Below are 18,138 nucleotides of genomic sequence, written 5' to 3' on the forward strand. Positions count from 1 at the left end.
TCTGAAGAGACACAGGGCTGGGGAGCGGAGGCAAGAGATGACCCCCAAGGGACAGGGGCGTTGCCTGTGACGCGAGACTCTGGTTCTCCTAGCAGTCCACGGGAGTCCTGAGGGAGCGAAAATCAGGGGTCAGACCTGGCCGTGGTCACCGCTGTGCTTCAGTTCTGGCTCCCTGGCGAGCTGGGGACTCTGATGGCCACGGGTCTCCTGCCACCATGCCAGAGCAGGGTTTCGTGCAGTCTCAGTTCAGACAAGGGGGCTGCGGTGTGGACTGCGGGGAGCTCACAGCCCGGGAGGCCGTGGAGTGGGGGGGCTCATGCCAGCTCTTCCCATCCAGGGTCAGCCGGAGGCCCCTCTGGTGTCCAGGCAGAGCCGGTGGACGGACGGTGTCTCATCTGGCTGAGCTGTTCTGCCCTCACTGCAGCTACCTGCCTGGGGCCAGAGGCAGCTCCGTGTCCAGGCCCAGGGCCAGACACAAGTGAGAGGAGGCCAGGAGCAGGGAGAGTTTGGCTTTGGGTCCCTGTGTCCCCAGCAGGACCGGTCCCAGCCACGGGGTGGCTTCTTTCCTTCCCCTCATTCACAATTCCTGGGCAGGAATGTTGCAGTGCCAGCACCAGAGTGACCAGACAGATCCAGCTTGCGTTTTAGGAGACTCTTGCCCAAAGTAACACACATAGCCTTTGTGAGACGGGCAGGTCTGTGAGGAGAAAGGAGAGAGAGCGGCTCCAGGCATCCTGAGGTTTGCGAGGAACACATGGAAGCCTTTGGCAATGTCCATTCCACGGGAGTATCCTTTCTTTTCTGCCTGAACATGCTGGGGAAGGGCCAGCCCTGTGGCTCAGCCTCTGTCCCCACCGAGAGAAGGCCCCGGTGTCAGGCTGTGCTGGAGCCACCTGGCACGTCTAAACTCTCCAAGGAGAAAGTGTTCTGGCCCCTGGCTCCTAAGCTCTGTGTTGCTCCCTTCTCAGCCCAATCTTTATATCTATCCAAAGACCCTATATGAAGGACTGGCCTCTCCCCTCGAGGCCCATCTTGCCCTGTATCCAGAGACGGAATGTGAAGGATTCACACACACACACACACACACACACACACACGTTCCAGGCACACACAGACCTCAGGCAAGCCACCAGCAGGGCCACCCACCTACACCCGGCTGTAAACATCCCACTGTGGGCCCTACGGACAAGCCCCCACCTCCCTAGACCTCGTGGCTTTTTCATTCAGCGCTGCCTCCTTGCCCAAACCTCCACACATCTCCACGCCTCGCTGCTGGGTCTCAACAAACGGTCCTCACCCATGGAGGATGGAGTCCGGCCCGCTTCCTTCCTTTCTCCTCCACTTCCCTAACACTGCCACCTTGCGTCCAGGCTCTCACGAGTCCCTCTCAAGGCAGGAGAGGGGCATCTACTCAGCCCCCAGAGGTGCTGCAGGGCGGCCCAGGGCAGAGCCACCCACCCCACCCCACCCCACCTGGCCCGTTCCCGAGGGAGTGAAAATCACAGTCATGTGATGGACAGCCGCTCAGCCTGCAGGGGGCTGGATTAAGGACATGTGTCCTCACTGGCCAGCGGTTGTGACGATTGATACAAGTGTGTCCTCACTGGCCAGCGGTTGTGACAATGTAACACTCCCGTATTCGCCTGTTAGGCCCGAGGGAAGAGGGGAAGGGGTCTGGGCCGGTCTGGATCGAAGTCTGCCACCCCAGAACTGCTCTAAGCAACTAGGGTCAGACTCCCGGGAGAAGAGCCGGCAGCCCTGGCTCCTCCGCTTTCTCCGCGATGATCGCCGCAGTGTGTTCTCGGGAGAAGCAGTGACAAGAGCACGTGAAACGTCCCCCCTCGGCCCACGCCAGGGGAAGCTGGCCGCCGGGTCCCGTGGGGCCAGCATGGAGAGGAAGGAAGGCCCTAGGGCCTCCCACCTGTGGCCCCTCCCCCAGGCCCGCCACACCGCGGACCCAGGCGGCCCGGCGGGTCTGCGCCTGCTCCGCACCGGCAGCCCCCGTGCAGCCCCGGTCAGGTTCAGGGCCACAGCTCGGATGGGGTAGCCCAGTCTGGAGTGCTGATAAAAGCACTTCTGGCCCTAGGTCTCTGCCTGGGTGCCCCCCACCCCACCCCTTGAGGAACAGTGAGCGCCTACAGAGGTGGGAAGAGGCCCCGTCCAGGGCTTGTGCAATAAACAAGCCCGTGGCGGCCCCCCGTGGGGTGAGCCACATTGTGGGCCGAGGTCCCTGGGGAGAGGACCGTCCTTCCGGCTGCTTGGCCGCGCACGCCCCGTGGGTGTCGCATTGTCCTTCAGCCCACGCGTGCGCCCGGCCTCAGCGGGGTACAGATCCTTCTCTGTCCTGCGTTTCCAGCGGCCCCAGCTCCGGGCCGCGCCGGCATTGTCATCGCGTGTCCCGCGGGGAGCCGGGCCTGCTCACCACCCCGGGGACCCTGCGCCTCCCCGCCCCGTCCCCCCCCCCCCCCCCCCGCAAGCGACACACATTTGGTCTGGGAAGACAACAGTCCGCTTTGTGGCTCCCGCCGCCAGCACACACCCACACGCCCCTGCCGTGCACGGCCTCCCCTCCCCCAGGCCTCCGAAATCTCCACGTGCGGTTAGCTCGGCGCCAGGACGTCGCCCCACCGGCCGAGCCTTAAGGGTGCATCCATCCGGCAGCTCGCCTTCGAGCTGCGGGCACTGCTCACCGGGGGCTGGGCGTGAGCTGCCGGGGCCCCGTGTGCTCTGCCAGCCGAGCCTCGGGGCCCGGCACCTGTGGGTCTCTCCCGCCCACCCTCCCCAGGGCAGGCGGGAGGAGGCCCACGGCAGGGCTCTCCGTGGGAACAGGTGAGGTCACTCTGGTTTTCCACCACCGCCCTCCCCGGGCCCTCGGTGCTCACTTCCTGGGCGGCTGGGCCCCCAGCCTTCTGCTGCCGACCGTCAGAAGAACAAAGGAGGGGTCCACCTAAGGGCTGAGTCTGGGCCGGGTGGACCACGCGCGCAGCGTGTCCTGCCCAGGCGTCACCGTGCGTGGGGGAAGAGGAGTTACCGCCACACAGGGAGGCTGCGAGCTCCGTGCCGCTCACGCACACTCCGGAAGACACGGCCCGCGGGGTGGCTTCCCTGGGCTTTCTGCCAGTGACCAGGGCCCCAGCCCTTAGAGAGCCTCCTGGGAGAGCTGTCCTTCACCGGGCAAGCAGCTCCCGGTCCCCGCCAGCCCCTCGCCGTGGCCTCCGGAGCGGGCGAGGCCCGCTGCACTTTGAACTGCTCACATGGAAACTTGGCCACCGCCGGCCCCAGTAGCGCGGTGACCAGGTCCCTTGCCCTGCGCGGGCCCCCGCTCCTCCATCAGGTCAGGTTTCTTGCCTCTCAGCCTGTTGGAGCCAGGGCCCGAAGACAACTCCGCCCCCGGTTCTTCCCTACGGTCCATCCAAAATGGGAGGGACACATGGGGGATGGGGAAGACAACTGGTGTGGGCCGGGGGCCTCTCTAGGAAAAGATGCCCTCGCCAGCCTGAACTCCCAGACCCAGGGCATGATGGGGCACATTCGTGGCAGGGGGCCCAGGCCCCGGGTGGCACCAGGTACCCCAGCTGGCTAGACAACCAGCGTGCAGACAACGTCCTTGCTTTATATTCTATGTCACAATATGGTTGCACAACCACATGGACAACCACCTCCCTCAACTGACATCCGATAGCAGACACACAGAGACACGTACAAGGATGTACACACACAGGGCTGTACACACAGAGGAATGTACACACTATGATGGATGTACACACCCAGAGGGATATATAAAACACAAATGGATGCACACACAGGGATGACTGTACACACAAGGATGGCTGTACACACAGGGATAGGTGTACCTGCAGGGATGGGTGTACCCACAGGGATGTACACCCAGTGATGAATGTACACACGGGGATGTATACACAGGGATGGCTGTACACACAGGGATAGGTGTACATGCAGGGATGGGTGTACCCACAGGGATGTACACCCAGTGATGAATGTACACACGGGGATGTATACACAGGGATGGCTGTACACACAGGGATAGGTGTACATGCAGGGATGGGTGTACCCACAGGGGTGTACACCCAGTGATGAATGTACACACAGGATGTATACACAGGGATGGGTGTACACATAGGGAAATACACACAAGGATGGACATAGATGCACAGAGACACACAAGGATGTAGACACATGTAAACACACAGATATATACCCAGAGATATATGCACACATGTACACATGGACATAGAACGGGAATATATGGACAGACTGGAGTATAGACACAAAGGCATTACCAGGAACATAGACATACACAACACAGATAGGTACAGAGATGCACCCAGACACCCAGACAGGGACCCGATACACTCCTCTCCATTCACGAGTACACACCCTGCATGCACACAGATGTGCACATAGCTGCTGCTCCCCAAGACCAGTCAGCTCCTTGGGGCCCTGGGTTTGAGAAATTCTCACTGCTGAGCTGAGTTGGAGTCCTTTGCTGTGTGCCTGGTCCCTGTTCCTCACACCTGGGCTGCAGGGGGCGGGGGGGGGAGCGCTGGCTCCCGTCCCTCACCCCTGGGCTGCAGGGGGCGGGGGGGGGGGGCCCTGGTCCCTGTCCCTCACACCTGGGCTGCAGGGGGCGGGGGGGGGGGCCTGGCTCCCGTCCCTCACACCTGGGCTGCAGGGGGCGGCGGGGGGGGGGGGCCTGGCTCCCGTCCCTCACCCCTGGGCTGGCAGTGGGCTCAGCCCCAGAACACGTGGATGAGCACTCTCTGTCCGGAAGACACTGGGGCCCGCTAGCACTGGGGATCCTTGAGCTTAGCAAGGGCCAAGAGAAGCCAGGCTTTGTCTTCCATAGCCCTGGCAGCAAAGAAAGGGTGATGAGTGGATTTCGGGGAAGGTACAAGACAGAGCTAGACTGTGGACAGGCTATTGGCCACCTCTGCCCTGGAAGCAGTCCTTAGTTGTGGCCGGGTCTGTGAGATCCTGTTGGTGGTGGAAACAGGCTCAGCAACCCTCCACTGTTCCCTGGGGAACACTGACCAGGTCCCTGGCCCAGCACAGTGACGGGATACTGGGAGATGTCTGGCCCCTGAGAACACAAAGGGCTAGGCCCTCCTAGAAGACTCCCAAAGGATGGGGCAAAAGCCACCAGCCCCTGGGCTGGACAACTAGACTTGGCTCTGTGGGGAGGACCCACAACCCAGTGGGTGGTGAGATCACCGAGACTCTGCCCCTGAAGGGCAGAGCTTCCGGCTTCCCTTCCCCTCCCCCCCCCCCCGCATGTGTCTCTCTATCTCTGTCTCTGTCTCTCTCTCTCTCTGCTTCCTGGCCTTCAGGAGGTGGCACTCGCTCTCCTCTTTGTCCCCCGCCCCCCGTCACGTGTGCTGGGGCTTGCTCCCCTCAGAGCTGGGCACCACTGTGCAATGCGTGCAAGTTTATAGTACTTCCTTAGAGGCTTGTCAGGTGTGTTTGTTTATGTGCTTACCTTTTGAGTCTGTGTTTTTTTTTAAATAAGGTATCTTGATGGTCATTGACTTATTTTTAAATTGGGTTGTTGGTTTGATTATTGTTGAATATGAAGGGTTCCTGGTATATTTTGAACAATTCCTTTATCTGCTGTGTCTTCTACCAGTGTTTTCTCCCAGTCTGTAGTTTGTCTTCTCATTTTCTGGTATGCCTCTCAAAGGCAGAAAAGAATGTGCTAATGGGGTGAGGGGAGGTAGTGGGATCTGAAGTCAAGGTGTTGCTTCTGACTAGGTGCGCTACCACTTGAGCCACACCTCGCCTCGCCCCCATTTTTGTGCCCATCCTGGACCTTGAAATCAGTGCTTGGACACTTTGCTTGAGCTCTTCTGCTCACAGGTTCTACTGCCTAAACACAGCTCTGCGTCTGGCATTTAGGTGGTTATTTGGAGATAAGAATCTCACATTCTTCTGTGCTCGGGCTAGCTTTGAACCACAGTCCTTAGACCTCCACCTCCTGAGTAGCTGGGCTTACAGTCCTTTGTGCTTTGTTTGTTTGTTTGCCCCAGCTGGCCTGAGCATGAGCCTCCTGCTGATGCCTCCCATGTAGCTAGTATGACAGCCTCACCACCGTGCTGTATGCTCAGCTATTGGCTGAGATGGGATTTCACACACCGCTGGCCGGGCAGGCCTGAAAGCGTGATCTTCCTGATCTCTATCTCCTGAGTAGCTGGGATTACCGGTGTGAGCCACCACTGCCTGGCTCACGTCACTTCTTTCTTTCATCAGTGTGTGGCTGTTTTGTGTCCAGTCATTGCCAAGCCAAGTATCACTTAGAGATCAGGCACTGGTGGCTCCCACCTGTAACCCTAGCTACTGAGGAGCTCTGAAGACCATGGTTTGAAGCCAGCCTTGGCAGACAGGTCCCTATGAGACTCTTTTCCTCAATTAACCACTCAAACACCCAGAGTGGAGCTGTGGCTCAGAATGGTAGCTCACTAACCTTGAGCAAAAGAGCTCAAGGACAGCACTCAGGCCCCAAGTTCAAGTCCTACAACCAATGACAAAAAAAATCATTTAGGTTTTCTTCTCAGGGTTTGGTAGTTTTGCATTTTATATTTAGGTCTAAGGCCTAAACTTAATTAATTAATTGATCAGTAACTTTAGTTGTGTAAAAGGTGTAAGGTCTGTGTCAAGATTTGTCCTTTCATGAGGATATCTTATTGTTCCAGCACCATTAAGGAAGAAAAGATGCTTCCTCTAATTTTCTAATTATTCTACTTTTCTTCTTAAATAATATCTCGTGTATCTGAGTCTCCTCGAGTCCATCTGGGAACAGAAGTATATAAGATCATCCATCCAATCCTGTGTCCATCTTCACATCCAGCCTCCATCCATCCAGTCTCCAGCTTGCCAGACATCTTCTCATTCAGGCATACTACCATTTACCCATCCATTATGCACAAAGCTATCGTTCCATCCATCATCCATCCATCATCCACTGATCTATTCGTCCACATATCCATCCGTCCGTCCATTTGTCCATCCATCCATCCACATATCCATCCATCCATCCATTCACATAACAATCCATCCATCCATTCACATAACAATCCATCCATCCATCCACATAACAATCCATCCATCCATCTATCCATCCATCCATTCATTCACACATCCATCCATCCATCCATCCATCCATCCACATAACAATACATACATCCATCTATCCATCCATTCACATATCTATCCATTCATCCACATACCCATTCATCCATCCATCCATCCATCCATCCATCCACATATCCATCCATCCATCCATCTACATATCCATCCATCCAACCATTCACATAACAATCCATCCATCCATCCATTCATTCATATATCCATCCATCCATCCACATACCCATTCATCCATCCATCCGCCCACCCATCCACCCATCCATCCACCCATCCATCCATTCATCCAGTGTCCCTGGCCACTCCTGATGTCTCGCCCACAGTTTGTGGTAGTCTTTGTGCTTGGATATCCATGGGGAGCCTATCAGCTACTACACATACACTTCCGTAAATTCCAGAAGCCCAGCTGATTAACTTTTTGGAAGCCACATGAGAAAATAAAACCTTTTCTTCCACATATTTGTTGAGGCAGATTCAGAGGAGGGCCGGTGCTGCTCCTGGCCTGGGCCACCGGTTGGTTCTGCCAGTGCAAGCCTGGCTGAGCATGCCAGGGTCGTAGCCCAGGGGCAGAGTTGGCCCTGAATACTGGACTCCGCTGCGGTGTCCTTGTGTGATGACTTAGGTGGGAGAATAAGTGGCTGATCCAGAATCTCAAGCTTCCTTGCTCCTAGCACTGGGTCAAGAAAGGAGCGGTCAGGCGGGATATGGTGCCCTATGCCTATAATCCCAGCCAGTTGGGAGGTAGAGATTGGGAGGATCAGGATTTGAAATTTTAGCAAGATCTCATCTCAATTAAAAAAAAAAAACTGGCTCTGCAAAAATATAGAGAGTGGAAAAAAAGATGGCCTCCTCAGTAAGTGGTAGTGGAAGAAATGGATATCCATGTGTAGAAAACTGGACATCCACGTGTAGAAACTAAAAGTGGACCGCTGTTTATCACCATGCACAAATATCAACTCAAAGTGGATCAAAGACCTCAACATCAGGCCTGAACTGTTGAAACTATGGCAAGATGAGCTAGGAAATCCACTAGAACGTACAGGCACAGGTAGTAACTTTTTAAAAAGAGCTCCAGGGGCACAGAGAATAAGGGAGAGATTTGGCAAGTAGGATTACATCAAAATAAAAAGTTTCTGCAGTGAAGGAAAGTTACTAAACTAGGAAGACAGCCAACAAACTGAGAGAAAATCTTTACCAGCAATACATCCAACAAAGGCCTAATAGGCAAGACATCCAAGGAACTCATAAAACTAACCCACTCCAAAACTAACAAACCAATCACCAAATGGGCAAAGGAACTAAAGAGAGGCTTCTCAGAAGAAGCAAGGATGGCAAATTAATGAGGAAATACTTGACATCTCTGGTCATAAAGGAAATGCAAATCAAAACAACTTTGAGATTCTATCTCTCCCTGGTTAGATTGTTTAATATCAAGAATTCAAACAATAATAAATGCTGGCAGCGATGTGGAGGAAAAGGAACCTATTATACTGCTGGTGGGAATGAAAACTAGTATAATCACTTTGGAAGGGAGTTTGGAGGTTCCTCAAAAAACCAAACATAGAGCTTTCCTATGATCCAACCATACCACTCTTGAGTATCTACCCAGAACTTCACAAGTCAGGATGCAGTAAAGACACCTGCATATCCATGTTCATTGCTGCACTAGTCACAAAAGCCAAGTCATGGAAACAGCCCAGATGCCCTACAGTAGATGAGTGGATCCAGAAAATGTGGTACCTATATGCAATGGAATTTTTGCACATCCATTAGAAAGAGTAAGATTATGTCCTTTGCAAGGAAATGGATGGACCCAGAACAAGCCATGTTAAGACAAGTAAGCCAAGCTCAGGGATACAAATGGTGCATGTTTTCTTTCATATGAGGAAGCTAGATCTAAAATATAACTGAAGATAACTATACAGGACTCTAGGCATTCACATGGTCATAGCAAGGGAGGGTATCAGTAGGGGAGTATAACTCTCCTGAACAGTTAAAATACTATTTTTCACATGGCTTGGGTGGCTCATGCCTGTAATCCTAGCTACTCAGGAGGCTGAGATCTGAGGATCCTGGTTTAAAGTCACCCTGGGCAGGAAGGTCTGTGATACTCTTATCTCTAACTACAAAAGGTTGGAAGGGGAACTGTGGCTTAAGTGTAGGTAGCTAGCCTTGAGCACAAAAGGCTAGAGGCAACACCCTAGCTCAGAGTTCTAGCCCCAGGAACAGCACACACACACACAAATACTATTTATTGAAATGAATTCCAGGAAATGGAAACATGAGGTTATTTATGTTGGTGGTGGTGGTGGTGGTGTGGTTTGTGTATGCTTTCTTTTCCTTCTTTCTTTTTCTGCTTCTTAGGAGGGGCAAAGGGAAGACACAGAAAAGAAGGGAGGGAGGGAGGGAGAAAGGGAGGGAGGGAGGAAAAAAGGAAGACAGGCAGTCAGGCCTTCCCTGGGCTGTCTGAGCCTCTCCCGGCCACACTCAGCTGGGGTGTACATCCACTGTGTTTGCCTCCCCCCTGGTGGCCACCCAGATATTACAGTCAGATTTCCTCAATCAGCTGCCGTTTGGGTCTGACAGGCATCCATCCCTGAGCTGAGTGTGACAAGCCTCCGTCCCTGAGCTGACGACTGTAGGTGACAGGCCTCTCTGTCCCTGAGCTGACGACTGTAGGTGACAGGCCTCCATCCCTGAGCTGACGACTGTATGTGACAGGCCTCTCTGTCCCTGAGCTGATGACTGTATGTGACAGGCCTCCATCCCTGAGCTGACGACTGTAGGTGACAGGCCTCTCCGTCCCTGAGCTGACGACTGTAGGTGACAGGCCTCCGTCCCTGAGCTGACGACTGTATGTGACAGGCCTCTCTGTCCCAGAGCTGACGACTGTAGGTGACAGGCCTCCGTCCCTGAGCTGACGACTGTAGGTGACAGGCCTCCGTCCCTGAGCTGACGACTGTAGGTGACAGGCCTCCGTCCCTGAACTGACGACTGTAGGTGACAGGCCTCTCTGTCCCAGAGCTGACGACTGTAGGTGACAGGCCTCTCTGTCCCTGAGCTGATGACTGTAGGTGACAGGCCTCCGTCCCTGAGCTGACGACTGTAGGTGACAGGCCTCTCTGTCCCAGAGCTGACGACTGTAGGTGACAGGCCTCCGTCCCTGAGCTGACGACTGTAGGTGACAGGCCTCTCTGTCCCTGAGCTGACAACTGTAGGTGACAGGCCTCTCTGTCCCTGAGCTAACGACTGTAGGTGACAGGCCTCTCTGTCCCTGAGCTGATGACTGTATGTGACAGGCCTCTCTGTCCCTGAGCTGACGACTGTATGTGACAGGCCTCCGTCCCTGAGCTGACGACTGTAGGTGACAGGCCTCCGTCCCTGAGCTGACGACTGTAGGTGACAGGCCTCTCTGTCCCAGAGCTGACAACTGTAGGTGACAGGCCTCCGTCCCTGAGCTGACGACTGTAGGTGACAGGCCTCTCCGTCCCTGAGATGACGACTGTAGGTGACAGGCCTCTCTGTCCCTGAGCTGACGACTGTATGTGACAGGCCTCCGTCCCTGAGCTGACGACTGTAGGTGACAGGCCTCCGTCCCTGAGCTGACGACTGTAGGTGACAGGCCTCTCTGTCCCAGAGCTGACGACTGTAGGTGACAGGCCTCCGTCCCTGAGCTGACGACTGTAGGTGACAGGCCTCTCCGTCCCTGAGATGATGACTGTAGGTGACAGGCCTCTCCGTCCCTGAGCTGACAACTGTAGGTGACAGGCCTCCGTCCCTGAGCTGATGACTGTAGGTGACAGGCCTCTCTGTCCCAGAGCTGACGACTGTAGGTGACAGGCCTCCGTCCCTGAGCTGACGACTGTAGGTGACAGGCCTCTCTGTCCCAGAGCTGACGACTGTAGGTGACAGGCCTCCGTCCCTGAGCTGACGACTGTAGGTGACAGGCCTCTCTGTCCCTGAGCTGACGACTGTAGGTGACAGGCCTCTCTGTCCCTGAGCTGACGACTGTAGGTGACAGGCCTCTCTGTCCCTGAGCTGACGACTGTAGGTGACAGGCCTCCGTCCCTGAGCTGACGACTGTAGGTGACAGGCCTCTCTGTCCCTGAGCTGACGACTGTAGGTGACAGGCCTCCGTCCCCGAGCTGATGACTGTATGTGACAGGCCTCCGTCCCTGAGCTGACGACTGTATGTGACAGGCCTCCGTCCCTGAGCTGACGACTGTAGGTGACAGACCTCCGTCCCTGAGCTGATGACTGTATGTGACAGGCCTCTCTGTCCCTGAACTGACGACTGTAGGTGACAGGCCTCTCTGTCCCTGAGCTGACGACTGTAGGTGACAGGCCTCCGTCCCTGAGCTGACGACTGTAGGTGACAGGCCTCCGTCCCTGAGCTGACGACTGTAGGTGACAGGCCTCTCTGTCCCTGAGCTGACGACTGTAGGTGACAGGCCTCTCTGTCCCTGAGCTGACGACTGTAGGTGACAGGCCTCCGTCCCTGAGCTGATGACTGTAGGTGACAGGCCTCTGTCCCTGAGCTGACGACTGTAGGTGACAGGCCTCTGTCCCTGACTGGGCCCCACCAGCCCCTCAAAGGAGCCCCAGCTGCTTTCCCTCTACACTATGGATCCTGCAAGACGTTGTCCTGATGTAGGGTCCCTGACCAGGTGGAGCATTCCCTCTGTGACCCACAGCGGCTGCTCTGACTCCGGGGAAATGAGAGCCTGTGGGTCCCTTTAGCCAGGCTCCTGGTCACGGGGGGGTGGGGGGGTGACCTTCCTGTGACCTCACCTCCTCTCTGGAGGGCGAGTTCTCTAGGATGGACTCTTGGACTCCCCTGGCCATGCCTCCTGCCCTCCTGGGTGGTGTGTGGGCTCCACTGAGTCCATGGGTCAACTTGTTGTCTCCTCGGGCTCTACCCAGAGGGGCTGGCGGTTCGGGAGGTGGGGGGCTCCCTGTGAGCCCTGCATGGTCCTGACTGTGGGGGACGCCATTGCTGTCCCTGCAGCTTCCCCGCGCCCCGTGACTTGCCCGCGGCCCGTGTGCAGGTGGGGGGGTCACGAAGGCTGGCCCCAGGGTGCCCACAGCCTGACTGCCACATGGCTACGCGGTCCAAGCCTTCTCACACAGCTCTCCTTCTCTTCTCGCCCGTGATGCACTTCAACTCCGTCCTGGTGAGGCGTGGAGATGGGGTCCCACTCTGGGAGCAAGACTGGACGTGCTGGTCTTGGTGTGCTGGTTCATAGCTCAGAGAGGCCGGGCTGGGGAGGCTGGGGTAGAGGAGGCTGGGATGCAGGAGGCTGGGTTGGAAAGGCCTTCTTTAGCCCCAGGCAAGCCCCAATCGGGAGAGGGCTTTTGTGTTTTCCATGGCTGTGCTCCAAGGCTGCAGCCTTCTCAATTGAGAGTAAACCGAGTGTGGCCATGTTTAAAGGTGGTCTAAAAACTCAGAGGCTTTCCCCTAGTAAAGTAGTGTTTTCCTGGCCCAGTTTGTGAAAGATGGCTTAAACTGCGGCGGGGAAGGGCAGGGAGGCTCTGCCCAGACACGGGCCAATGGGAGGGCAGGGCTTGGCAGATAGAAGGCCCCGGATCCGGACCTTACGGTGCTGCACACAGGCCGGCCGTCCAGAAAAGGCTGCCATGGTATGGAGAGAAAGAACATGTTCAAGGTGGGCTGGCCCCAGCCCTGGCGTCTGGAGCGGCGTCAGTTACTCTGCGGGGCCCTGGCGTCTGGTGGGGGGGGTCTGGAGCTGTGTCAGTTACTCTGCGGGGTCCTGGCGTCTGGTGGGGGGGTCTGGAGCTGTGTCAGTTACTCTGCGGGGTCCTGGCGTCTGGTGGGGGGGTCTGGAGCTGTGTCAGTTACTCTGCGGGGTCCTGGCATCCAGTGGGGGGGTCTGGAGGGGTGTCAGTTACTCTGCGGGGTCCTGGCATCCAGTGGGGGGGGTCTGGAGCAGCGTCAGTTACTCTGCGGGGTCCTGGCATCTGGTGGGGGGTTCTGGAGCGGCGTCAGTTGTTCTGCGGGGTCCTGGCGTCTGGTGGGGGGTTCTGGAGCGGTGTCAGTTGTTCTGCGGGGTCCTGGCGTCTGGTGGAGGGGTCTGGAGCGGCGTCAGTTACTCTGCGGGGTCCTGGCGTCTGGTGGAGGGGTCTGGAGCTGTGTCAGTTGTTCTGCGGGGTCCTGGCGTCTGGTGGGGGGGTCTGGAGTGGCGTCAGTTACTCTGCGGGGCCCTGGTGTCTGGTGGAGGGGTCTGGAGGGGCGTCAGTTACTCTGCGGGGTCCTGGCGTCTGGTGGCAGAGTCTGGAGCTGTGTCAGTTGTTCTGCGGGGTCCTGGTGTCTGGTGGGGGGTCTGGAGCTGTGTCAGTTGTTCTGCGGGGTCCTGGCGTCCAGTGGGGGGGTCTGGAGCTGTGTCAGTTACTCTGCGGGGTCCTGGCGTCTGGTGGGGGGGTCTGGAGCTGTGTCAGTTGTTCTGCGAGGTCCTGGCGTCTGGTGGGGGGGTCTGGAGCTGTGTCAGTTGTTCTGCGGGGTCCTGGCGTCCAGTGGGGGGGGGGGGGTCTGGAGCTGTGTCAGTTACTCTGCGGGGTCCTGGTGTCTGGTGGAGGGGTCTGGAGCTGTGTCAGTTACTCTGCGGGGTCCTGGCGTCTGGTGGGGGGGGTCTGGAGCTGTGTCAGTTGTTCTGCGGGGTCCTGGTGTCTGGTGGAGGGGTCTGGAGCTGTGTCAGTTACTCTGCGGGGTCCTGGCGTCTGGTGGAGGGGTCTGGAGCTGTGTCAGTTACTCTGCGGGGTCCTGCGTCTGGTGGAGGGGTCTGAGGCGGCGTCAGTTACTCTGCGGGGTCCTGGTGTCTGGTGGAGGGGTCTGGAGCGGCGTCAGTTGTTCTGCGGGGTCCTGGCGTCTGGTGGGGGGGGGTCTGGAGCTGTGTCAGTTGTTCTGCGAGGTCCTGGCGTCTGGTGGGGGGATCTGGAGTGGCGTCAGTTACTCTGCGGGGTCCTGCGTCTGGTGGGGGTATCTGGAGTGGCGTCAGTTACTCTGCGGGGTCCTGGCGTCTGGTGGGGGGATCTGGAGTGGCGTCAGTTACTCTGCGGGGTCCTGGCGTCTGGTGGGGGGATCTGGAGTGGCGTCAGTTACTCTGCGGGGCCCTGGTGTCTGGTGGAGGGGTCTGGAGGGGCGTCAGTTGTTCTGCGGGGTCCTGGTGTCTGGTGGAGGGGTCGGGAGCTGTGTCAGTTACTCTGCGGGGTCCTGGCGTCTGGTGGGGGGATCTGGAGTGGCGTCAGTTACTCTGCGGGGTCCTGCGTCTGGTGGGGGGGTCTGGAGGGGTGTCAGTTACTCTGCGGGGTCCTGGTGTCTGGTGGAGGGGTCTGGAGCTGTGTCAGTTACTCTGCGGGTCCTGGCATCTGGTGAAGGGGTCTGGAGGGGCGTCAGTTACTCTGCGGGGTCCTGGTGTCTGGTGGAGGGGTCTGGAGCGGCGTCAGTTACTCTGTGGGGTCCTGGTGTCTGGTGGAGGGGTCTGGAGCTGTGTCAGTTACTCTGCGGGGTCCTGGTGTCTGGTGGGGGGGTCTGGAGCGGCGTCAGTTGTTCTGCGGGTCCTGGCGTCTGGTGGGGGGGGGGTCTGGAGCTGTGTCAGTTGTTCTGCGAGGTCCTGGCGTCTGGTGGGGGGATCTGGAGTGGCGTCAGTTGTTCTGCGGGGTCCTGGTGTCTGGTGGGGGGGTCTGGAGCGGCGTCAGTTACTCTGCGGGGTCCCTGGTGTCTGGTGGAGGGTCTGGAGCTGTGGTCAGTTACTCTGCGGGGTCCTGGCGTCTGGTGGGGGGTCTGGAGCTGTGTCAGTTACTCTGCGGGGTCCTGGCGTCTGGTGGGGGGTCTGGAGCTGTGTCAGTTACTCTGCGGGGTCTGGCGTCTGGTGGGGGTGTCTGGAGCGGCGTCAGTTGTTCTGTGGGGGTCCTGGCGTCTGGTGGGGGGGTCTGGAGCGGCGGTCAGTTACTCTGCGGGGTCCTGGCGTCCGGTGGGGGGCTCTGGAACAGTGGTCGTTCTGTCTGCATGGTGCCTGTTCACTGGCAATGAGAATTATCCGACTGGAACCACAAAAGGCAGCTAATGGCCTTGCAAACTCATGCTTCCCACACTCCTGTTTCAGGATGCACTGCCTAGAAAACTGACCAGGGTGAGATCCAGCCTTGGCTAGAACCGTGAGAAGTGTCGGTTGTCCCCAGCCCCAGCTGTGGTGCGGTGGCTGCAGTGCAAGCTAGCCAACGGCCTCTGTGCCCCTGTGGAGACCAGGGTCCCTGGCGCCAGCCTGCAGTGGGCATCCCAGTCCGGGTGCTCTAACCTTCCAGCCTGAGGCTGGCTCTGTGCAGAGGTCAGGGTGGGGTCAATGTCTCTCCAAGAGGGAGACTGCCGCCCTCTCTGACAACTGCCGGTAGGGGGCTACAGCGTCCTGCGGGGAAGATCTGTCTGTCATTGTCCTGCAGAAGGAAGGTGAGTTCCATAGGAGTGGGGATGTCTCTGTGGAGGATGGACATCCCTGTGGGCATTGGCCAGTGCCATCTCAGTGACTTAATGTCCAGTGGTGCCTCTTGGCCTCACTGCCCTTTGGCTATTTGCACACAAACTCAGGGAGAATGCAGCAGGGAAATGAGGCTGGCCAGAGCTAGGGTGTCTTCCCTGTGAGACTGTGCCTCCGGTGCTTGGATTGAGCATCCATCCACCCTCCTCCTCATCCACCCACCCACCACCCATCCATCATTCCACCCACACAACCATCCATCCACCCACCACCCCATCCATCCATCCATCCCTCCACCCATCCACACAGCCATCCATTTACCCATCCATCCTCCTATCCATCCACCCACCCTCCCCCACCCACCCCCCTCTGGTCATCCTTCCACCCATCCACCCAGGCACCCACTTGGGCATCCATTCCTTCGTGCATCATCCACTGGTTCTCCCACACACTCCCTGTGGCTCTGGAGCACGGTTGAAAAGGTGAATCTTGTCCTTTGCACCTCAGGTGAGGCAGGTCTGCACCATGACCCCCATGAATCAGATGGAATCTGCCAGGACTAAAGAAGTCTGCTCATCTTGACCAGCATCGCAACGATGCTGAGGTTGGCAAATTCCCAGTCACCTCCACGTTTCTGTTTTCCTGAGCTGGGCAATAAGGACGGGGCCAGGTTGGGCCTCCGCGCCGAGGGTGCTAGGCCACAGTGCTGAAGGCACCATGGATGCCAGGCTTTTCCGGGGACCGAGCTGAACTAGAAGGGGCACACTTTGGTGGGCTGATTCCAGGCCAGGTCCCAGGGAGAGCAGGCTTCATCTCCACTCATTCCCCCTTCCACCACCCCTACCCTGGATTCAGACAGCAGGGGGACGGTGGAAGGGGGAGGAAGAAGGGGAGGGTGATAAGAGGAGGGAGGGAGGGGAGGAGGGAGAATAGGAAGGAAGGGGAGGAAGTGGAGAAGGAAATAGAGCAGGGGAGGGGAGGGAAGAAGAGGAGGGGAGGGAAGAAGAGAGGGGAGGGAAGAAGAGAGGGGAGGGAAGAAGAGAGGGGAGGGAAGAAGAGAGGGGCGAGGAGAATAGGTCTGGTTTTTTTCCACGTTCAGGTGGGGTCTGAGGGGGCAGTGAAGTCCACACCTCCATAGGGGAAGGGAAGAGACTCCCTGACACTCTTCATTAAGAAGCTCAGGACGAGAGTTCACCTGCTCCCTCCTCCTTCCCTGAGTTCCCCTCCTCCCTCCTCCTCTCCTCACTCCTCCTCCTCCTCCTCCTCCTCCTCCTCCTCCTCTCCTCCTCCCCCCTCCTCCCCCTCCTCCTCCTCCTCTTTCCTGACTTCCCCTCCTCCTCCTCCTCCCCCCCTCCTCCTCCTCCTCCTCCTCCCCCTCCTCCCCCTCCTCCCCCTCCTCCTCCTCCTCCCTACTCCCCCTCTTCCTCCTCCCCCTCCTCCCCCTCCCCCTCCCCCTCCCCCTCCCCAGCCTCCCCTGCCATCTGTAATGCCGCCCCTCCTCCAGCCTCTGGAGACCATAGCACCTATTTCTCCTCCACTCGGGCTCTGAAGTGACTCAGCACGCTACCATGCCTACTTCCCCTGCCCCTGGCCTCGTCCTTTGGACCGGGCAATGGACCCCAAGACCACACCCTGTCCTTGGCAGTGCCCTGATCACCCCGAAGCCAGGTCCTGCTCAGACCTCTCTCTCCTTGCGTTCCAGATACTTCCCGTGGTGCCACCTGCTGCCTCGGGTCTGCTCCCATCTCCCCGGGACTCGAACCTCCCCACTGCCCCTCCGCGACAACCAGCTCTGATCCACAAGCCCAAGGGAGGGCTGTGGCCCCGGTCCTCCTTCGGACCCCGGATCCTCTGTGGGACCAGGCTCTGCCTGCCTCGAGCCTCCCGTCATGGTCGTGATGAGCCCCAAGAGCGCCCCGCTCCCCCCCGGACGCCTTGTCCCCACCCAGTTCTGCCGCGTCCCCTGGTCTCACCCAAGTGCCTCCTCGCCTATGCCTCCCCCCTACTAGATTGGAAACTCCTCGAGGGCAGGAGGCTGTGTGCTCCTGTAAGGAGAAGATTTGGGGCGGGGCACCCTGTCTCTGCTCTCCACCCCCCCGGGGGGCATCTGCACTGGTCCACATGATGCATTGGAGCAAGGAGCTTCTAGAAGCTCACCTCTGTCCACCTTTGTGTATTTATTAGAGAAATCAAAATGAAATGCAGTGGGCCCTCAGTAGAGTCCATGAAGGGGGATAGTAAATTGGGGAGGGGGGGCTGGTAAATTTGGCTGCTTGGCTCATGGCAAACTCAACTTCTTGAGGCTCTGGTGCCACAGATGTGGTGGAAAGCGTCTGAATGCTGGCTCCTGTGAGCTGTGAATTCTGTTTCTTGAGACAACTACGCTCTTCCTTCCGTGTTTCCTTCGACTCACTTTCATTTCAAATCAAAACACAGCTGCACGTGGCCACCCGTGGCCTGCAGGAGGTCAGGGGGCTGGTGGAGGGGACCAGCC

The 18,138-nt window shown here is 57.8% G+C and overlaps 1 protein-coding gene across 1 annotated transcript in view; it reads right to left on the reverse strand.

The window, feature by feature from the left end:
- Nucleotides 1–3,250: 3,250 nt before the first annotated feature.
- Clptm1l (CLPTM1 like) overlaps nt 3,251–18,138 on the reverse strand; it is a 30,064-nt gene continuing 15,176 nt past the window's right edge. The window contains exon 16 of the mRNA XM_048368583.1: nt 3,251–3,401. Within this exon, the coding sequence (XP_048224540.1) occupies nt 3,251–3,401 (151 nt within the window). The remainder of the gene's footprint in view (nt 3,402–18,138) is intronic.

Source organism: Perognathus longimembris, chromosome 19 (assembly GCF_023159225.1).
Source record: "Perognathus longimembris pacificus isolate PPM17 chromosome 19, ASM2315922v1, whole genome shotgun sequence".
Lineage (NCBI taxonomy): Eukaryota > Metazoa > Chordata > Mammalia > Rodentia > Heteromyidae > Perognathus > Perognathus longimembris.